Genomic DNA, 22,763 nt, shown 5'->3' with positions numbered 1-22,763 from the left:
TTGAATGATTTTCAAAGTACAAACAAAATTGGAGTGAGGAATTCAGCCATAAAGGAAAGAAAAGGAAAAAAAGACCGCAAGAAACTGAAAGCACCTGGAGGATAGCTGATAACTAATATTTTCTGATTATGAACTATTAATTTTATTTTAGTGTTTGGATATCACAGTCCATGTTCTTGTACATTGTGTTAAATATCCTAAGCCAATGGATGTTGTATCATTGTGTTTGAGTATTTGGTCTCTATATCCTTTTCCCAACCCTGTTTTCTTTTCAAAACGTGTCTGCTTGATGTGGAGCCACAAAATCTTATCAGTGAATCAGAATTCCAGCTCATGAAACTCTCAGAGGATCCAGACCAGCAGCTTATCCTCATTGGACTCTTCTTGTCCATGTACCTGGTCACAGTGCTCAGGAATCTGCTCATCACTCTGACCATCATCTTTGACTCCCACCTCCACACCCCCATGTACCTCTTCCTCTCCAGCCTGTCCTTGGCTGATATCTGTTTCATCTCCACCACAGTCCCAAGGATGATTGTCAACATCCTTACTCATAATAGGATCATCTACTATGTGGGCTGCCTGACAGAGATGTCTCTTTTATTGGTTTTTGAATGTATGCATGACATGCTACTGACTGTGATGGCTTTTGACAGGATTGTGGCCATCTGTCATCCCTTGAAATAGCATATCATCATGAACTTTTGCCTCTGTCTTTGCTTTGTTCTGTTGTCTTTTTTGTTTAGCATTTTGGAATCTCAGGTGCACAATTTAATTGCCTCAAAATTCCCTTACTTCAAAGATGTGGAAGTTTCTAATTTCTTCTATGACCCCTCTCATGTTTTTATTCTTACATGCTCCAACAGTGTTACTAAAAATATAGTCATGTATTTTGTTGGGGTTGTCTATGGTCAAACTCCCATCACTTTGTCTTACTATAAAATTATTTCTTCTATTCTGGGAATCTGTTCATCACATGAAAAGTACAAAGCCTTTTACACCTTTGCATCTCACTTACCAGTTGTTTGCTTATTTTATGAAACAGGAATTGCAGAATATCTTGAATCCTTTGTGTCTAATTCTACAAAAAGTGCAGTAGTCTCATTAATGTGTACAGTTGTCACCCCAATGCTGAACCCATACATTTACACCCTAAGGAACAGGGACATTAAAAATGCTCTTCAGAGGCTGGGGAGAAGAATTATAAAATGTCATCATCTCTTCCATCTTTTCTGTAGTTTCCATTGGAAAAAAAATCTAGTTCTGCAAATCCCACCTTTTTGCTCACATTGTTCTTATGGCTCCATGGGTTTCATTCCACTCTAAGAATCAAATCTGCATATTGATCCTTTATTATTTCTCTCTCTCTCTCTCTCTCTCTCTCTCTCTCTCTCTCTCTCTCTCTCTCTCTCTCTCTCTCTTCTTTACCCCACCCCATCTTTCTGTTTTTCACTACAGCTTCTTTCACTTGTACTGAAGATTGAACCTAATGCCTTTGCACTAAGCTACATCCCTGGGCCTTTTAAGTTTATTTTTTGACACAAAATCTTTATCAATTACTAAATTGCCCAGGCTGGACTCAGTCTTGTGATCCTCCTGTCTCATCTTCTCAGAGTGCTTGCATTGCAGGTATGTGTCATGGTTTTTCTTTAATTGGATCAAGTATATATTCTAGAATCCTTCCATCATAAACATCATAACTAAGTCAGTATCCCAAGAAAGCATCTGTAATTTTAGTGCATTGAACCTGACCACCCTGTAAAGTACTGAGTTGTATTTTTATATATATGTATTTTATACAATATCTTATTTATACATCACATATGTTTTCTTCAGATATTGTATCTAAGACATTTATTGAGGCATGTTATGTCTAGAGGCCTTATAACTAGTGTCATGCCAGGCTTAAGTGAGTCTGTCACAAACTAACAGGTTGCTTTCAGCAAATGACAGGCTATTTCTCAGGAAACAGAAGACAATATCCCCAGGGCTGAAAAGTCCAGTGATTGTCTACAGACCTGTGCTGACTATCCTTGGAAGCATTCATAAGTATTTCACCCCAGATTCCTTAGGCATTTCAATACTTTATAAGCCTAATTCCTAATTCCTCAGATAGGTGCTAATGTCTCTCTCTACATGTTAGCCCATGCACACTGGATGAAATCTTCCCCAGCTACCTGCTGCTATTTCTCTCTTCCAATGTCATCCCATCCACACACAGATGTAATAAAATCAATAAGCAGCTTTTCCCAGCTAGTTGCTAGAATTTATCCCTGATTTCGTCTCTAGAATAAACTTTTCTTAAAAAACAAAAAAACCTGTTTCCAATGAGTGGTTTCACATCTGCTATTTATAAAAACTGGTTTTTAAGGCTTGCTTTATTCAGACTCACCTGAGGGAATTAAAATACCCATATTTCTTAAATCATATTTAAGATGTGTCATGTACATGCAGTAAATACCCACAATGAATGTAATCATTATGTGTTATAAGCATGAACTAAAATAATCATAATAAAATTAACAATAAGAAAGAAAATGGGGAAAAATGATTTAAGAGATGCAGGGAGGGACAGAGGTTGGAAGGGGAAAGGGATTTAAAAAGTATCAAGTTATGCTATGGACATGTGCACAGTCCCTAAGATGAATGTAAACATCATGTAAGTTAGAGGTGTACTAATAAAATACTGGTACTTGAGTTTTATTACCAGAGATTTCCATTTACATGGATCTGTCTAAATGTTAGGTTATTAAAACTTCATAAAAGTTAATAGTACCAGTTCTTAAATGGATAAAACTTGATTGTTTAAGTTAGAAATGATCTTACAATAGTAGCAGGAGATTTGGGTTTCTAAAAAAAATACCATGTTAAAATGTAGGTCTTTGAATGGTTTGGAATTGTCATCATTGCTTTTTAGGTTATTTCCTCCTGCTCCCTTGTCAACCTCCTACACTTAACTTTTGACAGTTAGGTTATTTTCACTACTGCCTTCCCATCCTCTGGGCCCTCAGGGTTTCAAAGGCTGTCTCTGGCCTTTCTCCGTGGCCACATTGTTCCCTCTTTCAGTTTGTCCTGAAGTAATTATCCAACCTGTTTATGTTATTGTATTATTTCCCTCAGATAATTAGCTTTGATTGTACTTAGTGAGTGAACTCTGAGTAATACATTGTAACATGGAAAAAAAGTATGTTGTGAGTTGTCACCCATTGTAATAGAGTGCCACTTTGGCTCATGAATTTAATTTACTTCTGGGGAAGATGGCTTTGGTCATGTTGTCAGCTGATGCACAGCTCATGAACAGAAGCAAAATTTTTCTCAATGTTTCTGTTTGAGAAGCAAATTGTTCATGAACAGAAGAGTTCATGAACCAAGGTATTACTGTACTTCAAAATTTTCTTGGGAAATTAAGCTGGTTTTAAACACATGACTTAGCTCAAGTGTCTAGCTGAGAAGTTAATGGTGGCCTTATGGTTCTAGTTGCTGTATGGCTTTAGTGGTGTCTGAACATTATTAACAGTTGTATGGCAAATATATTGAACTTTTCATATTTTATTTTACATAACAAGACCAATGTCTCTGTCACCAATGAAACTGAGCTTTTTTTTATCCAATTGATAACCAAAGACCTTGATAAATGAGATCATAATATTGTATTCTGATATCACCTGGCAGCCTCTCCCCACAGGTAAAGCTGTGCTTTTTTCTCTTTCACTTAATGCCTTAGTAGACATTCATTGTGTGTGAATACCTTGAATGGGAGGTATTTGTAAAGTTCACAGCAGCCACTGAAAGTGGTAGAACAAACATATTAGAATAATGAATACAAGTAGTAGAAGGAATATGAGATTTGTAGACACTTCAACAATTATATATTGGTTCTTTTTCATATTTCAAAATGTTATTTTTAATTTTTTGAAAAAATAAAAAAATTTCATAATCAAATCATAAGAGAATAACAATAGTTATTATACAGTGTATCATTATCTTCAAAATAGTACAAAACATAAACCAAAAAGATTGTTACAAAAAAGAAACAAACATATATACTGATTCTTAACCAAGAATTTTGGTTAACTTCTAACTCCCAAATAATTATTAGAATCTTCAACAGCAAATGAAATGCAACAGAACATTTCTTCCAAAGGTGTGAAATTATTATGTACCTTGAGTAGGTTGAATATATTCCTTATTAATGGAAATTTCTATTCTTATATTAAAGGACATGATTTTACATGTGTATTCTGGAATAAACATGTAAGCTCTTATAAACTGGATGACTTTGAACATTACACAAAGTGTGATTTTATTTAACTTTTACATCTATAATACTCTGAAAACCATTGCTTAATTGAAAGTGTGGTTCTGAAGGTATAGCTGAATATAGTGATCAGAAAGGTATTTTTTCAGAGTTTCAGATAAATAAGGGGAAACTTTCATGATCAACATATTAATGAGAAATTCATTGTTTAGGATATTTGCTTTGTAAGGAAAATTGATTCCAAAATCAATTGAAAAATAATAGATAATTTGACTGGGGGACATTTTTAACTCTCCTAGCTTTTAATGCCTTACTTTAATGGCAAGTAGCTTAAAAATTCTAGGATACAATAGATAATGCACACTTCAGGTATTGATTCAGTAAATAGAATTATCAAAATCATCTATTCTCATGCTTATTAACTTTAAGATAGTAATTTGAACTCTAAAAGTGCTTTACCCTGGAAGGCTGAAAAAACATCAGATTTATGTTTTTACATCAATCATTGGATAGATCAAGAGCAGGTAATCATCATTTATCTATACACTCAAAGGTTTGCACATCACTGTCACTAGCTATTTCCACCCATTTACCTATCATCTCTCAATCTATATTTACACACAAATATCCTAGTGATTCTGGTTTTCTGGGGAAGCCTGAATGCTAATAAAAGTGTAGCCCTTATGCAATTTTTTGGATTTCTTCAGAAAATTAAAACTAGCAGTACCATATGATCCTACAATGCCTTTACTGTACATGTATCCAAACCATCTGACTTCAGTATATAAAGACACAAGCACAATCTAATAATCACGGTAACATTATTCACAACAGCCAAGATATGCAACTAGGCTACATATTTGTCACCAGATGAATATTTCATTAAACGCGGGAAATAAAACCAATGGAATACTAATATGGCATAAAGAGAATAATGTTATATAATTGGAATAAATGTAAGTATTTGTAAAACAAATACCTGATCATGTTCATGTAATTATAATGTACAAAGAAATCATACAGGTCAGAAGTAAAACTATACAATTCACTATTTCAAAAGAAGCAAAATCTTGAAAAGACATTGTTACACAACATATAGCATCTACCAAGAAGTATTGGAAAAGATGCATAACTAGTCATTGGAAAATGAGAATCAAAATCACAAAAAGTTAAAACTTCAATTCCAATATAGGTGTCACTTTCCAATATACAATTGGAAATCACAAGTATTGATGAGTATATGGATATATTAGAATCATTTTACACTAGAGTGTTAAAGGTCTTTAACTGTTCTTGAAGATATTGAGCACAAAGTGACTCTGTAAGCTAGTAATTTGTTCCACTCCTAGATATAATTCTTTAATAATTGGAAACAAGAATAAGCATTTGCTGCTTAATACATAGATTGGGTTCTAAGAAGAGCTGTGCTGGTGAATCTTTGTCATTATGGCCAGTTACATGCAGTATTCTTAAACAGACAAAGGTGAAAAAGATTTCACTAAGCACATGATGTTATGTGACCCCAGAGGAGACACAGTCCTTAGTCAAACCCCATTCTGTAGCATATGACTGTGTTCAAACATATAAATGTGCCTGTGTAATCATTATAAGATTATTCACAAGAGCCAAGGCCAGAAACCACCAAAATATTCATCAATGGGTGAGAGGATAAGCACTCTGAGTAGTACAGACAGTAGAATATTATTAATCCTTAAAAATAAATGGAGCAAGTTAATATTACAAATAAAATTGGTCAAAAGTAAGAGGAACAGATAAAAGGAAGAAATGAGGAAGCACATAATGACAGAATGCAGGAAAGAAAGAATAAAAGGGGAAAAGAAGGAATAAAGAATGAAGGACAAAAGGATGGGAGAAAGGAAAGGAGGGAGGGAGAAAGAAAAACAGGGCAGCAGAACAGAAGGAAGGAAGGAAAGTAGGAAGGAAACAAGAGAAAAAAGAAAGAAATGGAAAAATACATGAGATGAGAAAAAATAAGATTCCCCCAAATTACAACAAATCTCAGAATTACTTTGGGCACCCTATCACTTGTAATCAAATAAAGGTAGGAATATGGACTTAGTGTCAATTTCTAGTTATACTACATCTCAATCTCATGTGTTACCTTCAGAAATTCTGTGAATGAGAGAAAATGTCTCAAAGATTAACTTACAATAATAAATAAAGTCATACGTGTAAAATAACAAGCACAGATCTGACATGGTAAGTACTCCGATGATTTTTACTCCCTTTAATCTGGGAAAACTAAAATGCAACCCTATTATGGTGAAGAACATTAACATTAACCAATTATTTTGAAGAAGATCATATCTTCCCATGATATATGTGTTTCTATTATTTTAGAAGTCTCACAAATGTATGAAAAATTTTATTGAATTTGAAATTTTGGGCACCATACATAAAAAGGCAAATGCAAAGAAATCCCTGAGTGAGTTGTTGAAGGGAAACAAACATAAAAATATATATGCAGAACAAAACTTAAGTGGTTTAAAAACACCAGAAATCAAGCATGTCATTTAGGAGAAAAAAGGAGCCATTATATTGAAATTCACAGCATTTGTCTTAGGGTTTTGTAACATACCCTTAGTTTTGAGGTCAGTTGTTCATAAAGAACCACAGGCTACTCTGCTGAGGAGTCTCCTCAGGGCTCCCTTCGCATCCTTCTTCCTCAGGCTGTAAATGAAGGGGTTCAGGATGGGGGTCACCACAGTGTACATCACAGAAGCAACAGAGCTTTCATGGGAAGAATGGGTCCCAGCAGAACTCAGGTAAACTCCAAGTGATGTTCCATAGAATAGTGAGAACACACAGAGGTGAGACCCACAGGTGGAAAATGCTTTATACCTGCCTGAAGTAGAGGACATCCTCAGTAAAGAGGAGGCAATCTGAGAATATGAATAGATGATCCCAGAGGCAGGGAACAAAGCTATCAGGAGTGTTGTCACATATAGAAAAATATTACTAATGAGAGTATCAGACCTGGCCACCTTGAGAACCTGAGCCAATTTACAAAAGAAATGATGGATTTCAGTACCTGTAGAGAAGATGAGTTGCATCATTAGGAGAATATGAATGAGAGATACATAACATGATTATCCAGTACATCAGAACAAGGAGTACACAGAGATGAGGCTTCATGATGAGTGTATACCTCAGGGGGTGGTAGATGGCCACAAAGCAGTCATAGGCCATCACTGTCAAAAGAAAAATATCTACTCCTAGAAAAGTAACAAAAAAATAAACCTGAGTTAAGCACTCTACCTAGGAAATACCTTTGTTTTGTGCCTGGATGTTCATCAGCATCTTTGGGACTGTGGTGGAGGTAAAACAGATGTCAACAAAGGACAGGTTGGAGAGGAAGAAGTACATGGCGATGTGGAGTTGGGAGTCAAGGTTGATGGCCAGGATGATAAGCAGGTTCCCAAGCACTGTGACCAGGTACATGGACAGGAACAGTTCAAAGAGAAGGGGCTGAAGTTCTGGATCATCTGAAAAGCCCAGGAGGAAGAATTGTGCTACTCCTGTGTGGTTTTCAACTTTCATGTTACTTATTTGTCTTCTGGAGAAGGAAGAAAGCAATGTTCAATAAACAGGCACCTGGGACCTCACATGGTAACAACTTTATAATATATTTTTATGGATGACTTTCACTCACTATTGTGTTAGATCAATAGCAGTAATTCATTCAGCCTCATGATAGCTTATTTCCCTTTTAAATGTGTATAATCCATCCCACTTCCTCAGTGAATTAGAAATTTATTTATTTCATTTTTATAATTGATTCATTTTCATTTTCAAATTTTAATTTATGAACATAATCTAAACTTTTTTGTCATATCAGCTTTCCAAAGTAATTGAAGTGGTTGGATGTACTTTCTTGGATAATTTTGTTAGTTCTTCATGGTAGTATGTCTACAGTAGTAATTTAACAATGATGTTTTTACAGTTAGCCTTTATTCTATGATTTGACAATTCATAGTGATGTGAAAGTTAAATCTCAGTGCCCTAGTTTTCTTTCCAAAAATATGATTTCTACTGAAACACTGGTCTCAAGGGTTAAAAATGTTTTTGTTCTCAGTAAGAATCTCAATAAATGACAGTTATCATTATGGCTATAGATATTATTTTCCTTTCTTACCATAATTATTTTGGATATATAAAATTCCAAAGGTATAAGACTGTAATTTGTAATGTGGATTCTTGAGTCAGACATAATGGAATGGAATCCTTGTCACCCACATAACGTCTTTGTGGTCTTGAGAAAGTAATTTAAGCTCTGCAAATACTTCATCTCTACAATAGGAGTAGTACATGTTCACTACATAGTACGATTAAAAAAATTAAATCAACAATGTTATTGTTCTCCTTTTTGGATAAAATGACCATTTCAAAGAAGTGAATTTCTGTTCTTAATATTGCAATAAGTATTTCTTGGAGGGCTGATATTTAACAATATGTACTTAAGCTGTGGTTATCGTCATGGATGGAATTTTGATGATTATAAATACAATTGTTTGTTTTTACCTTTTTTATCCACCACATGGATTTCTAATTAACAAGGGTCTCTATGAATCCTTCTTTGCTAGAATACTTGTCTGATGAGTTCCACCTAGAAGAAAAAGCATGTGGACTATGCACACAGAAGAAAAAGAAGGCACACCACCTTTAAAATCATACAATAGGCTTGTATGTTTATGTGTTTTTTGTGCCTATGATTTTGATTTTGTATGTACACTTAAAATAATCAAAGTTAGTGGCCAACTTATATATGGATGGATGGATTCGATTACTATTTTGAAAAGTTATACAAATAGAATTATTCTATAAACATTAAAAGGCACAATAATGATTCACAAAGCTTGTTATATCCTACATGACATCAGTTTTAAGAATGCCTAGAGATTTTTGAATAATATGACAAAAATATTATTGCTGACCAGTTTATTCTGTAAAGATGTGTAAGGTTCTTTCTCTGAAATAAGAAAATTAGAGTTCAGAGAGAAAGTGTGGGTCATTACCAATCAGAAGAGATGAGATAGGAAAAAACACTTTAGGCTGAGAGAAGAAAATGGGTGATTTCTCTACCAGACACTGAGCTGTAAGTTGTGGAAATTGTGGACCAACATTTGTCAGGAACTTACATGTTCCATTTCTTATTGTATGTTCTGAACAAGTACATATGTCACAACCAAAATGTCTGCTATAACACATAAAAGAAATCTTCGAGGTGAGCACAAGCTTTCATATAGATACAAACTAAGAAGTAAAGTTAAATAAAATGCACCCATAGCTGTTTTAAAGAAATAACTCACAATGACCAAGTAATGCCACTTATGAAAATGAAATTGTGCTTAACATGAGAATGTTGATCATACTAATTCATCACAAAGTATATCAATAAATATAAAGCCTAACCATATTTGCAATAGAAAAATGTGTTTGAAAAAATGTAAAGCACATTTACCTGATGAGCGACCAGGCTGGAGACTGTCAGTAAACAAAGAAATCAAAGATGTCTTCCTAACTCACAGGGAGTATAGCCAACAGGAGATGTTACATTAAAATATTCTAGGATTTCTATTAAATTAATAAAAATGCAAAGGCAGTCTCTCAAACTTTAATCATTTGATATTTTCTTGAATATGTTGAATTGGTTATTAAACATCAGCAACAACTTTATTGATAGTTGCTATTACTAAGATAAATTGTAATTATAATAAATCAGACAAATAAGAGCCATTAAATGGAATTTTCCTGTGGAAATAACTAGGGAATATGAAAACAAATACCACTTAAATTGGAACAAAGTAGACAATACCTCATGCCTAATACATTTTCAGCATCAATAATAAAACAATAATTAAATGCGAGAAATCTGACAGGGGAATACAACTTGAGAGTTTTGAATTTCTAGTGTGAAAAGGAAGTAGTAGAGCAGCAGAAAAAGAGAGTTATCCACCAAAACCAAAGTTCCTTCAAAGTACAAAGTACAGAGACTTCATCATTATAGACTATATACTATATGTGGGAGTCTTTCAGTGTCACTACTCTAGACATGAAGCCCTATGCCCCTGTTCCTTTTCCTTTTTCTCCTTCCTTCAGCTGCTTGTCTTCTCTTTTCTGTATACCTTTACCTGTCCTTGGTAGTACACATGGACTTGCTCCAACAGTTATCACTGAATCTTTTTATTGTACACACTATGTCCCTAAAAACCCACTTGTGAGACCATAGAAGTACAGTTGAGGAGCAATAGGGTCTTGTTTACAGTATCTAGCTTCTTAAAATTGGAATCTCAGAGCTGCTAATTAAATAAATTGTTGGTTAGTCTTTGTAGTCTCCAAACAGTTCAGCTCCCTTGAGGATCAAAGAAGAAAGAAGAGTGGAAGAATTTTAGTCAGTTTAGTGTTTATTGAGCTAACTTGAAAGAAAATAAATTTATTTCCTCAAAGGAGAAACTTCTTATTTTTCATATTTTTTTCAAAGTGATAGGGTTTAGTTTAGCCAATGTGTGATTTCTTCATGAAAATCAACCCCAAGAAAGTCTTTCTGTGATATATCTTTGAAGTACAATTAGAGATTTTATGGCTCAGTGTATGACCATAAGGATGTGTAGAAACAGAAACCTTTCATTTTATTTTTGCAATGTTTAAATTTTAAGATCTATACTTTAAATGGTCAAATAAAATTATATATGCTTTTTGTATAATATATGTTTGGAAGTCTAATAAATTTGAAATCAGTAAGTCAGCAAAAATTATGCTATGCCTTATTTCACCTAGTTATCATTTTTAAGAACATTTAACTTATATCCACTTAGAATTTTCCAAGAATACAATATATCATCATGAACTGTAGCTAACACACTGTAGAACTGATCTCTTGAAATTATTCATTGCATCTAACTGGAATTTTGTATCCTTTGCTGAACACTGCCTCTACATTATTGCAGCCTTTTTAAATCACTTTTCTGCTCAGTTTCTAGATAAACTTTGTAAAATCTACATATGAATGAGATCATGCAGTTAGGGTTATTATTTTGCACTTCACATATTTCACAGAATAAGTGTCCTAATTCATCCATTTTGATTTGTTTTGATGTGCAGCTGTATAGAAGGGTGGCTTTGGATGAAAATAATCTACTGTATAATTCAGAAATACAGAAAAAATGGTTTGAAAGTTTTCACTATAAACAAATGACAAATGTTTGAAAAGGCAGTTATGTTTAAACTCTTGCAAACATTATACAGTGTATACATATAGAAAAATATTACTTGGTATGTCATTAAAATTTACAATTGTCATTTTTCTTTGGTCTTTGTATTTTTAATTAAAAATTTCTTAGTACATATTTGTGATACAAAATGAACACATTTTTGTGGAGAGTTGGTGCATGTACATATAGCTTATTAATGCTTTCTATTTCTCTTTCCCCTTATCCTCCTCCCCTTTCCCTTTGTCCCAAGATCAGTTTCTCAACTGCAAATGGTCTGCCTTCCTGTTTCCTGTAAGAAATCTTTTCTTTTTCCCCCTTTTTTGGCAGTGGAAAATGCTTCAGTATTTTATTGAAAGAAAGCAATAAATAATAATGTGATAAAGAAGTTCAAAAGTAGACTGTAAACTTTGTCACATGATCAGGAAGTTCACAAAAGATTAATAGAAAAACAGAACAGTGACAATGAATTGTACAAGTGGATTGAAAGCAGAAACCAAATGTGAAAAGACAACCTGCTTTGACTCTTTTCTTGCTGCCTTTTTAATATTCCATTTAAAAAGTAAAAGTTACACTTGCCACTTGTACAATCCAAAATGGCTACATCATCAAAATCTAAAAAGGTATGATTAGGTTCATCCTTTAAACATGCTTACAAACAAGTGTAAAAAGATGACTTACATATGAAAAATAAGGCCTTTATTAGAGTTGCACAATTTTATTTTCAGCATTTCTTGCCTTCATCTGCATATGCACTGATGTCTGTGAGATGTGAAGAGAGTGGATATTGCTTAGTCCTCACAGAGTAGTTCTAGGGCTCCTGCCACCTGCTGGCAGGATGGAGGCAGAGAGAAGGCTCCAGGCTGGGCCCCACCCCCTGGCCACTGCAGCCTTGCTGAGAGCAGCTCCCAACTCATAGCTTCTGGTCAGTCTCTGAAGAGAAGCTTCCCCAGTCCAGGTACAGGGTGAGGAAAAGGGAACCAGTGCACAGGGAGTTTTATAGTGTTCTGATACAACTGTTCAGTCCCAACTTTATTAAATGTTGATTTCTTGCTAGAAAAAGTACAGTTAAGGTCAGTCAACCCTAAAATATGACAACAACTCCTTGGAATTAAGTCGGCTTATTTTAAAATGATTGTTGTAGAGGTAGGTAAAGGATAATGCACATTGGTTGTGTCATGATGATTTTAGAAATGTAGTAAAATCCCTTTCTCAGTCATGGTTTATCATTTAAAAATTAAACAGTGATAATTACAATAAGTACATAATTTACAAAAGCTCTATATTTTTTCATAGGATTTAGACAATCTTGGTTGTTTCAGATTGATGAGCTCTATTCCCCCTATCCTGCTTCCTGCCTTTCTGGTTCCTTTCCTCAGGGCAGCGATCACTCTACCTCAAGAAGTGTCCTTCACAGCCCAGCTGGGAATTGGACAGGCTGGGGCTAATGACTGTTGCCAGCTTCCAGAGAAGAGGAAGAAGATGAGAAGACAATGACCAAATGTGAAACTTCCCCTCCCTCTTCTCCAAGGTCACTTCAATTAGAAAAGTTGCACAAAGGGGCATTGCATACTGTCAGCTATGAGGACATCTGGGACATGAGAAACTCAACAGGCTCCCAGGATGGTCCTGTGAGCAAACCCAGTAGCACTAAAAACAGCCAGGACTCACTCCACAAAGCAACCAAGAAGTAGGGCAGCAAGTTCTCTATTGGGCATTTGTTTGGCAAGAAGGAAAAGGGCCGGGCTGGACAAACTGGCAAAGAATCACGGGGACAAGACAGTGTTTCAGAGGCAGAAAACTCATCTCAAGATGCCTTGAGAATTAGCAAATTCAAAAACAAGCTGAAAAAATTGTAAACTTAAAAAAAAGACACACACACAACAGCAACAAAAATAACACAAGTAGGGGCCATAGATTTAGCTCAGTGGCACCTTGCCTCCCTTGAAAGCACAAGGACCTGAGTTACAAAACAAAAACAAAAAAAACATAAAAACATAAGTTTCTGGAGGAATCCCTGAGTCAAGGCTTACCATTTGCACAGTGGGATGGGCCAACGCTGTTTGTAAGGCTGGAGTTCTGTGTTGGGATGCTGGCCTAGTACATGGCTGCCTGCAGAGCAAATGTGAAAAGAGGGGCCCTCACTTCAGTCCTGTCAGACACAGAGATCCAGCATGAGATTGGCACCAGCAATGCCCTGAACAGGCTGAAGCTGTGGCTGGCTATCCAGGAGATCATGTCGCTAACCAGCCCATCCACCCAGCCCACATTGAGAATGCCACTTGGCACCTGCATGTGGGGACATGAACCAAGAGTGGATCAGCAATGAGTTGTTGCCCACCCTGTGCCTCCCTCAATACCGCAGCTACTTCATGGACTGCCTTGTGGATGCCCAGATGCTGGACCACCTGTCCAAGAAAGACCTGCGGGGGCAGCTGAAAATGGTCGGCAGTTGTCATAGAAACAGTTTCCACAGAAACAGTTTCTAGTGTGGAATTATGTGTCTGTGAGGGTTCAATTATGACTGAAAAGAACTGGAAAGAAGAAGAGAAGCAACTCAGAATGAAATAAAAGATGTGCTTTTTGGAGCAATGATCAGATGATTTTCTGGATTTCATCCATTTGCCTTAAAGAATATGCAAACAATCTTATAGAGAGTGGTGTTCACGTTGCATTTCTGGCCTTAGATGAACTTCTGATTTCAATGCACTGCCACTGTCATTCCATATCCCAACAGAGAATACACAGGCTCGAGCTCTCTGGGAAAGAGAGTTTAACAACTTTTAGTCATGGGAACTGACAGAAGGTGTGATGACAAAAGCTTTAGTACAGCACCTTCATGGAGAAAGAAGTTTAAACCAAAGGACATTCATGGCCTGCTGGCTGGGTCAGCAGAGATGCTCCCTGCAAACATTTAGTCACTTCTTCCATGTCTTCCCTCTCTATGCAGCCAAAGAAGATGCAGATGGATGGCAGTGTATCAGGGACACAGAGGTTGGATTCTACAACAGTCAGGTCTTACTCTTGCTAAGGCCTCCTGTTGTTTACCCACACTACTTCTACAGATGTTTATGGAGCATTTTGAATTCAAAAGACTACATTTTCAAATTCAATGGAATCTCTAATCTGTTATTACATTTTATATGGGCCCTAAGATATTTCATTACAGCTTTTAATTAGTGAAACATTCATGAATACCATACAGAAAATATTTTAGAATTTAATGTTTCTTATATTTATGTATACTTACGACTCTTCATTAAAATACTTAGTTTTTCATGTATATCCAGGCTATAAATATCCTCTTGAGTCAATTCGTATTCTTATACCTAACTTTAGTCTTGCAAATAGAGCAATGTAATGGTTATATGTATAAATCCTGTGAACGAATATTTTCCCTTTAAATTGTTTATACTTTTGGTTCCTCATATAAAAGGAACAATGTGGTATTTAACTATCAATTTTTTATTTATTTCACTTAAAATTATGACCTCAAAGTGCATCCATTTTTCTAAAATTACACGTTTAACTTTATCACTGAATACTGCTTCATTTTGTATATATATCACATTATCTTTGTAGACTCATTTTTGATAGGTACATAGGCAGCCTCCAAGATTTACCTATTCTGATTTGTGCTTCTATAAACAAAAGTATGTATGTATCTTTGCCATATGATGTCATTAACTCATTTGGGAAGATATCCAGTAAGAGAAGAATTAAGTCATATGAAATTTCTTATTTTTAGTTTTTTTTTTTGAATCTCCATACTGATTTCCACAGTGGTTATACTAGTTTACATTCCCAGCAAAAATGTAGGAGGGTTTCTTTTTCTGACTAGCTCACTAGTATTTGTGGCTTTTGAGTTGATGGTCATAGCCATGCTTTCTGGAGTAAAACAAAATCTCAGTGCTGTTTTCATTTGCATTTCTCTAATGAACAAAGGTGCTTCACATTTTCATGTATTGATTGTCCATGTGTACTTTTCCTTCTGAGAAGGGTCTGTTCATACCAATTGCCTATTACTCGATTGGGTCTTTTATTTTGAGAGTACTAGAGTGTTCATGGTTTTCTATATTCCAGATATAAATCTTCCCTCTGAGGAAGAGCTGTCAGCGTATTTTTTTCCCATTCTGTAAGTTGTTTCTTCACCCTGTTGGGTGTTTACATTGCTGTACAAAAGTATTTTAATTTATTACAATTCCATTTATCGATGACTTTTGTAATTTTTTGCACAAATGGAATTCTGTTTAGATACTCTTTTTCAATGGCTATGGCTTTAAGTTTTACCAACTTTATCTTCCAAGAGATTCAGTGTTTCTGTTTTAATATCCAGGTCTGATGTGTTTTGATCTAATGTTAGTGCAGGATGAGGACTATGGGTCTATATTTAATCTTCTGCACATAGGTAACCACTTTTCTCAGCACAGTTTGAGAAAGAGGCTGATTTTTCTACAGCATAGGAGTTTGGTCCTCTTGTCAAAGATTAAATGTGTGAATGTGGCTGAAATGTTTTCTGCATTCTCTATTCTGTTCTATTGGCCCTCATGTTTGTTTTTCTGTCAATGCCATGCTGTTTTTTTCATTATGCTCAGTAATGTAATTCAAAATCTGGGTTTGTAATGTCCCCTGCTTTGCTCTTACTGCCCAGGATTGCTTTGCTCTTCTAGGTTCCTTCTGGTTCCATGTAATTTTTAGAGTTTTTCTTGCTAGTTCTGTGTAAAAAGTCATTAGTTTCTTATTGCAATTCCATGAAATTTATATATCAATTTTGAAAGCATGGTCATTTTGACAATATTGCCTCTACTTATACAGGAAGAAGGGATGTCTTCCTTTCTCTAATGTCCTTTTCAATTTTCATTTTCACTGTTGTATTTTTTTCATTATAGTAGTCTTCCACTTTGGTTAAAATAATTTTGAAGTACAAGTTCATGAATATTTCTGCTTGCAAATAATTCAGTTCACAAACAAAAGTTTTTGACAGAATTTTGTTCTGGTGAGAAACATGACCAAAGTCATCTTATCCACATTAACACAACTACAGACATCTTCTCCAAGATCATAAAACAAATTAAGTTCACAAACCCAAGTACCACTATATTTCATTTGTGAAGCTACTTTGAAAGGGATTGTTTTCACAGTTTACTTCTTCATGTGTTCATTGTTGGTACATAAGAACTCAATTACTTTTATATTTTGATTTTATATCTTGCTATTTTGTGGCAATTGTTTATTAGTTCTAGAGGTCTTTTGCTGACATTGGGGCCTTTTATCTAAAGGATTGTGTCATTAATGAAGAAGGATATTATGAGTTCTTTCTTTCCTATGCATATTCCTATTCTTTTCTTGACCTTGACTGATTGCTCTTGCTAAAGTTTCAAATACTGCATTGAACAGGAGTGGTAATAGACAAACTCTAGTTTTCTTGCTGATTTTAGAGAAAAAGCTTTCAGATTTCCTATGTAGTGTAATGTTGGCAGTGAGTTTCCCATAAATGACTTTTTTAAAATTTGAGATAACATTGGTCCATACCTATTTCCATCAGGATTTTTCTTTTTTTATCATCAGTGGATGTTGGATTCCATCAAGGCCTTTTGTGGGTCTATTGAGATTATCATGTAATTTTTATCCTTGCTTCCCTTTAGTGGTGTGTAAAGTATATTGATTTATATATGCTAAATCATCCTTTCATTCCTGAGATAAAACCAAATTGGTTGTGTTAGATGATATATCTAATTACTTGAAAAAAATAGAAATTCTATTTGAAGCAATTATCTCTCTCATGGGTAAATTAAAGATAAAAAATAAACACAGTAAAGCATACATATATATATATATATATATATATATATTGAGCTGAATAAACAAACTAAATTCGTGATAATAGAAAAAGGGATAAAAATGAGGTATAGAGACACAACATAATATATTCAGCCATAAAGAAAAATGAAGTCATGACATTTGCAGGAACTTAGAATTAGATACCATCATGTTAGGTGAAATAAAGCAGACTCAGAAATTTTAAAATACCCCACATTTTTCCTTATAAAAGCAATAAAAAGTAAATAATTTAGAGGTAAAATAAACCAGAAGTAGATGTGTGAAGATAAGGAAGGGGATCAGAGGGATAGGAAGTAAAGTGAAAGGTTTAGGAGGAAAGAATGAAAAAATATGTTATACCTATGTGGCCATTTAACATAATTAATCTTATTATTCTTTATAAAAATTTACATATCTAAAAAGGACAATAAAAATCACAAGCTGAGTGGTGTTGAAGGAAAATACATTTGAAAATAATCATGAAAGGAAGCTATGTCACCTGCTGCTACAAAAATTTTATTTCACTCTAATTTGAACTTTATTCCTTTATGAATCACCATCAGAATATTTACTTTTTTACAAAATCTCATATTAACATCCATACAAATCATAGTCTCTGGTGATAATGCCCAGGTATCAGTACGGTTAACATTCATAGATAATAACTCTGAAAGTGAACCTTGAAGAGCAGTGATATAGCCCCTGGACCAAACCTGGCTAAACAGATATCTCAGATGTACTTTTTAAAGGAAATGTGCATACATTTTAAAGAGGGATGACAATTTTAAATATGAAGAGAACTTAGCATTTCATGGGGAGGTCAAGATCTTATCTCACACACTATGTAAGCTGCTAGTTCATGTTGATTTTATCACGATGGTTATGATAAGATTCTAGAAGGTTCATACAACTCAGTTAAAATAATCTGAATAAATAATTATTTGGATAGGAAACACAAAGTAAAATAAAAGTCATGTAGCTACAAAAATAATGTGACCAAAGAGGACAAACCTGGAGGTCTGGATGAAGGAATTTAACAAAACAAGCTATGAAAACAATAGGAGACATGGAGAGACTACAGTGTCCTGTTCTGCAGCCTCAACAGCATGCTCTTAATGTCCTTGTTCCTTAGGCTGGAGATGAAGGGATTCAGCATAGGGGTGACCACAGTGTACAACATCGAGGCCACTGCACTGTTTCTGGGAGGCTGTGATAGAGCTAAGGTTCACTCCAATGGGTGTTCCATAAAAGAAGCAAACCACTGAGAAGTGGGACCCACAGGTGGAGAAGGTTTTATATTTCCCTCCTGATGATGAGACTTTCAGAATGGCGGAATCAATTTTATAGTACGAGAGAAAAGATCCCCAGGAGAGGAAAAAAGGCAGAGATAGTACCAAAAAATACATGACTAATAGATAATTGGTAATGGTATCAGAACAGGTAAGATTAAGAATTTGAGAAGGTTCACAGAAGAAATTTGCAATTTCGACATCCTTGAAGTAGACAAAGTGTAAAATTTTGCAGTTGTGAATATAAAAAGCTAAATAAAAGACACCAAAACCAAGAAGGCACATAGGTGAGGATTCATGATGACATGGTATTGCAGAGGGTGACAGATGGCCACAAACTGGTCATAGGACATCACCATCAGGAGCATATCATCCATGCATCCAGAAAAGACAGATATCTGTGCAAGGCAGACTTCATATGAGATTACTCTGCTCTCAGTTTGGATGTCCACAATCAACCTGGGGACTGTGGTGGAGATGAAACATACATCAGCCAGGAATAGGTTGGAAAGGAAAAAGTACATGGGTGTGTGGAGTTGGGAGTCACAGATGATGATCATAATGATGTGCAGGTTCCTGAGCACTGTGACCAGGTACATGGACAGGAACAGTCCGAAGATGACGGACTGCCGGTCTGGATCCTCTGAGAGTCCCATAAGATGAAATTCTAAGACACATGTTACATTTTTTGCTTGTGCATTGCCCAGGCAGCTTTAAAACGTAGAAGGTTGAAAAAGGAAAGAAACAGCCACTGATGTTCATGCAATGGTCCAATGTGCTTTGATTTTAGATGTTTAATACTGTGTAAGAGTTAAGCTTCATATGAACACTAAATTAAGGTTAGTTCTTAATAATCAGTGAACACTGTTATATCTATTTATCTCCCAGTTTTCCAACTTTTTGGTATTTCATAAGAAGCTTTGTTTGGTAATGATGTTTTAAGTTTTGTAACCTCACCTATGGTAGACTTCAAATTTTGATAAATCCAGTTAATTTATATGCACATAACTAATCTCTTCATTGACCACAAGTGTGGCATTCATGTTAATTACACAATGGTCAAATGCTTTAAGAAGTAAATGGTCAGTAATTAAACAATGGTCAAATGCTTAGAAACACATTTGAAATATTTTTATTTTCTGCATGTTTACTTGTATCAAACTTATGCAACCTCAGTAAAATAATATAGTAACCCAGTAAGTATTTTTCTCCTTCTGTGCCACACACAGAATGGTCTGGAAATATAATACCTTCATTGATTTTCTGATATTAAACCTTATGTATGGTTGGTTTTAGCACCAGGAAAGAAACCAGAACCCAAGTCTGAATCCTAATCTTCTTAAGAAATTTAATAGACATTCATGTTACCATTTTCTTTCTATATGGATTGCAACGCTCACACCTCACCTACATGCAGGCAAGTTATATTTATTATGTATTCTGATACATGATGCTTTAATTGGGAAAATTGAAAAGAGAGAAGTACAAAATAATTTCAATGCTATAAATGTCTCTAACTTCTCATTTTTTATAGCTGAGTATTACTCCATTTTTTAAAAAAACCCCACATTTTCTTTACCCAGTCTCCAGTTGATGGGATATTGGACTGCAGCCAAGTTTCAGCTATTACAAATTGTGCTCCTATGAGCATGGGTGCACAAATATCACTGTGGTATGATACTTTTAATTCTTTGGGGAAGATCCCCAGGAGGGGAATAGCTGGGTCAAATGCAACTTCCAGTCCTAATTTTTGAGGTATCTCCATAGAGACATTTATAGGTAAATGGATGCACATTGAGGCCATACTCAAGTGAAATAAACAGGACACACATGTGTAACTACTGAATAGTTTCTCTAGTGTGAGAAACTGAAAGTGTAAATAAGGACTAAAAGGTATAATAGATAATGTGAAATAGGAAGAAAAGGGGCAAAGGGGAAGGGGAAGTGGGAGGGGTAGGGGAAAGGAAAGAAGGGAATGGAATTAATGTGAGAAAATGAAAAAATGGAATCAAAGTCTTTGTAAATAGAGAGGGCTAGAGGGGTTGAAGGGAGGGCTGGGGAAGGGGGAAAAATAAGAACTAAGAGAGATTATGTAAAGGTGCAAATTTTCAATGATGAATGTCATTATATTGTACACCTAAAATGTACCAATAAATTTATCCAATTATTAAAAAAGAAAAAAAATAATTTCAATGCACCTGAACATACTCTGTATCTATAAAATGGAGACAATACTTACCTGCACAAGGTGTTAGTACAAAAAGGATTTTTAAATAGAATTTAAATTGTATAAAGAAGTGGATCTCAGTCTCCCTTATGAAAGTCCTTGGCCTGGGATGAAAAACACTTTTTTTCTCTGAGTATTTGCATGCGAAATTCATGGTGGTTGTTCCCTACATCAGGGTTGAGAAACCGTATCTGTGCATATTTTCTTGCAGTTAGAAAATGATCCATTATTATTATCTATACATATGGACACCAAGACCCATTACTCTTTTTTTTTTCTTTTTTTTGTATCGGAGATCAAACTTGGGACCTTGCTCTTGCGAGGCAGGCAGCAGAACCACTGAGCTAAATCCCCAGCCATTACTCATATTTTTAATGGAAATATTTAGTAATGAGTTTCCCATACAAAATATTTGAAAGAAGTTTGACTAATCCACTATAAAATTTGACATTTTACTTTGTCGTCATGAAGATATGCTCCTTCATACATGATCATAACCATTGTTCAAAGAACTGAATATAGTGGGTGTTTAGATGTTAAAACATACATGTCAGTATTGACTGTGCACGCATAAGTGACTTCTTTGAGGCTGACCTATAATCACCTAAAGTGAATCTAAGTTTTCTGCAAGATAATAATATCCAGCCATGAAAGGTACTAGATTACTCTGCCCAGTTTTCAGGTTTTTCTCTGAAGTACCTACATTGATTTCAAATGCTTTACCTGATCCACCTGAAGGAGAAAAACCATATAATTAGCTGAGTGCATTATTACAGAAAAATCATTTAATTACTGAGTGCATTTTACAAAAATCTTTTCAAAACATTTTTGCCTCTCCATATGGCAGAAATGAATATATCCATGTAATATGTGGAGAAGCCATGGTTATTTGGATTCCACCAATTGTTACACATTCCACTTTATTATGAATCACCTATATTATTGTCTCAAAAGATCCAACCCTTATCACCTACAATCTATGAGTGGAAATGTATACTGTCAAAAGTATTTCTGATATATATTAATAACCCTGACATAACTATTGGCCAAGGAATTTCAACTTGTATAGAGAGTAATATTTCTACCTTCCTCCAGTAGAGGAGTTAGTGTACTTGTTAGGTAAACAAAAAATTAACATTTAATCCCATGCCTCTGGTCTGCTTCTATAAGCTTAGTATGTGTATATTTCTCCACTTGTCTGTGTTGATGTTGTGTAATGGAGAATAGCACCCATGTCTACAACATGTGCAGTAACAAAGGATCCTTGGGAAATTAATAAAATTTCAACATATCATTTTTCAAATGAGCAATCCCATCATTATGAAAATAGTGATTTTATTGAAGAAAACAAATGTCAAAACCTGTGGAAACCAGAATTACCTTGCACATGCAAGTCAGGCAGCAGGACCACTGAGCTAAATCCCTGGAACTCAGAATGATGTGATTTTAAGAAGTAAATCAGCTGAAGGACCTAGATTAATTGCTTACTCTTTTTTCTGACATATGAACATATCTTTCATGATATTAAAACAATTGTATATTGCTCTTGACTGAAATATTAGGTCCCTGAAACAGACACAGAAAGGAGCTATTATTTTGTGCCTCTGTTCCATTGGACATACTTAAAAGAGGTGAAAATGCAGGCAGGAAAGCATTTCTTATGTTGAAGCTACACTGATTACAGCCAATTTTTGTGAACAACAAAGAAAGTTATATCCACTGTTCAACAGAAGTTATTTTTATTTTAGAATGTCTCCTCTATGCCAAAAAGACATAGGGCTCTGAAAATCTCATTATATCAGTGAAATCATTCCTCTCCAATATACAGTGTGTACTTATAAAATAAAAAACTGAATATCTCATTTAAGAAATAGAAAAGAGTAATTGATACATATTTTATGTGAAAGGTAAGAACAAAATTAACATCATTATCAATAATA

The 22,763-nt window shown here is 34.8% G+C and overlaps 1 protein-coding gene and 3 pseudogenes across 1 annotated transcript; 2 read left to right on the top strand and 2 right to left on the bottom strand.

Annotated features, from left to right (window-relative positions):
- The first annotated feature begins 333 nt into the window (after positions 1-333).
- LOC101696657 (olfactory receptor 7E24-like) lies at positions 334-687 on the top strand. Its single transcript, XM_087199951.1, has one exon. The coding sequence runs from the start codon at positions 334-336 to the stop codon at positions 685-687; it is 354 nt and encodes a 117-aa protein (XP_087056077.1).
- Positions 688-6,879: 6,192 nt separating this feature from the next.
- Positions 6,880-7,831, bottom strand: LOC147821446 (olfactory receptor 7D4-like; annotated as a pseudogene).
- A 5,730-nt stretch (positions 7,832-13,561) lies between these two features.
- On the top strand, positions 13,562-14,518 carry LOC147821445 (liprin-alpha-1 pseudogene; annotated as a pseudogene).
- A 3,864-nt stretch (positions 14,519-18,382) lies between these two features.
- Positions 18,383-19,252, bottom strand: LOC147821444 (olfactory receptor 7E178-like; annotated as a pseudogene).
- Between the last annotated feature and the right edge of the window lie 3,511 nt (positions 19,253-22,763).

This window comes from Heterocephalus glaber, unplaced genomic scaffold (assembly GCF_053883595.1).
Source record: "Heterocephalus glaber isolate CG9 unplaced genomic scaffold, H.glaber_assembly_v1.0 deba00001733, whole genome shotgun sequence".
NCBI classification, from domain to species: domain Eukaryota; kingdom Metazoa; phylum Chordata; class Mammalia; order Rodentia; family Bathyergidae; genus Heterocephalus; species Heterocephalus glaber.
Note: the sequence above shows the minus strand (reverse complement) of the source record. Positions and strands in the feature narration are given on the sequence as shown.

Coding starts and splice junctions, on each gene's coding strand:
- LOC101696657 (XM_087199951.1), top strand. CDS start 334: ATGAAACTCTCAGAGGATCCAGACCAGCAGCTTATCCTCATTGGACTC.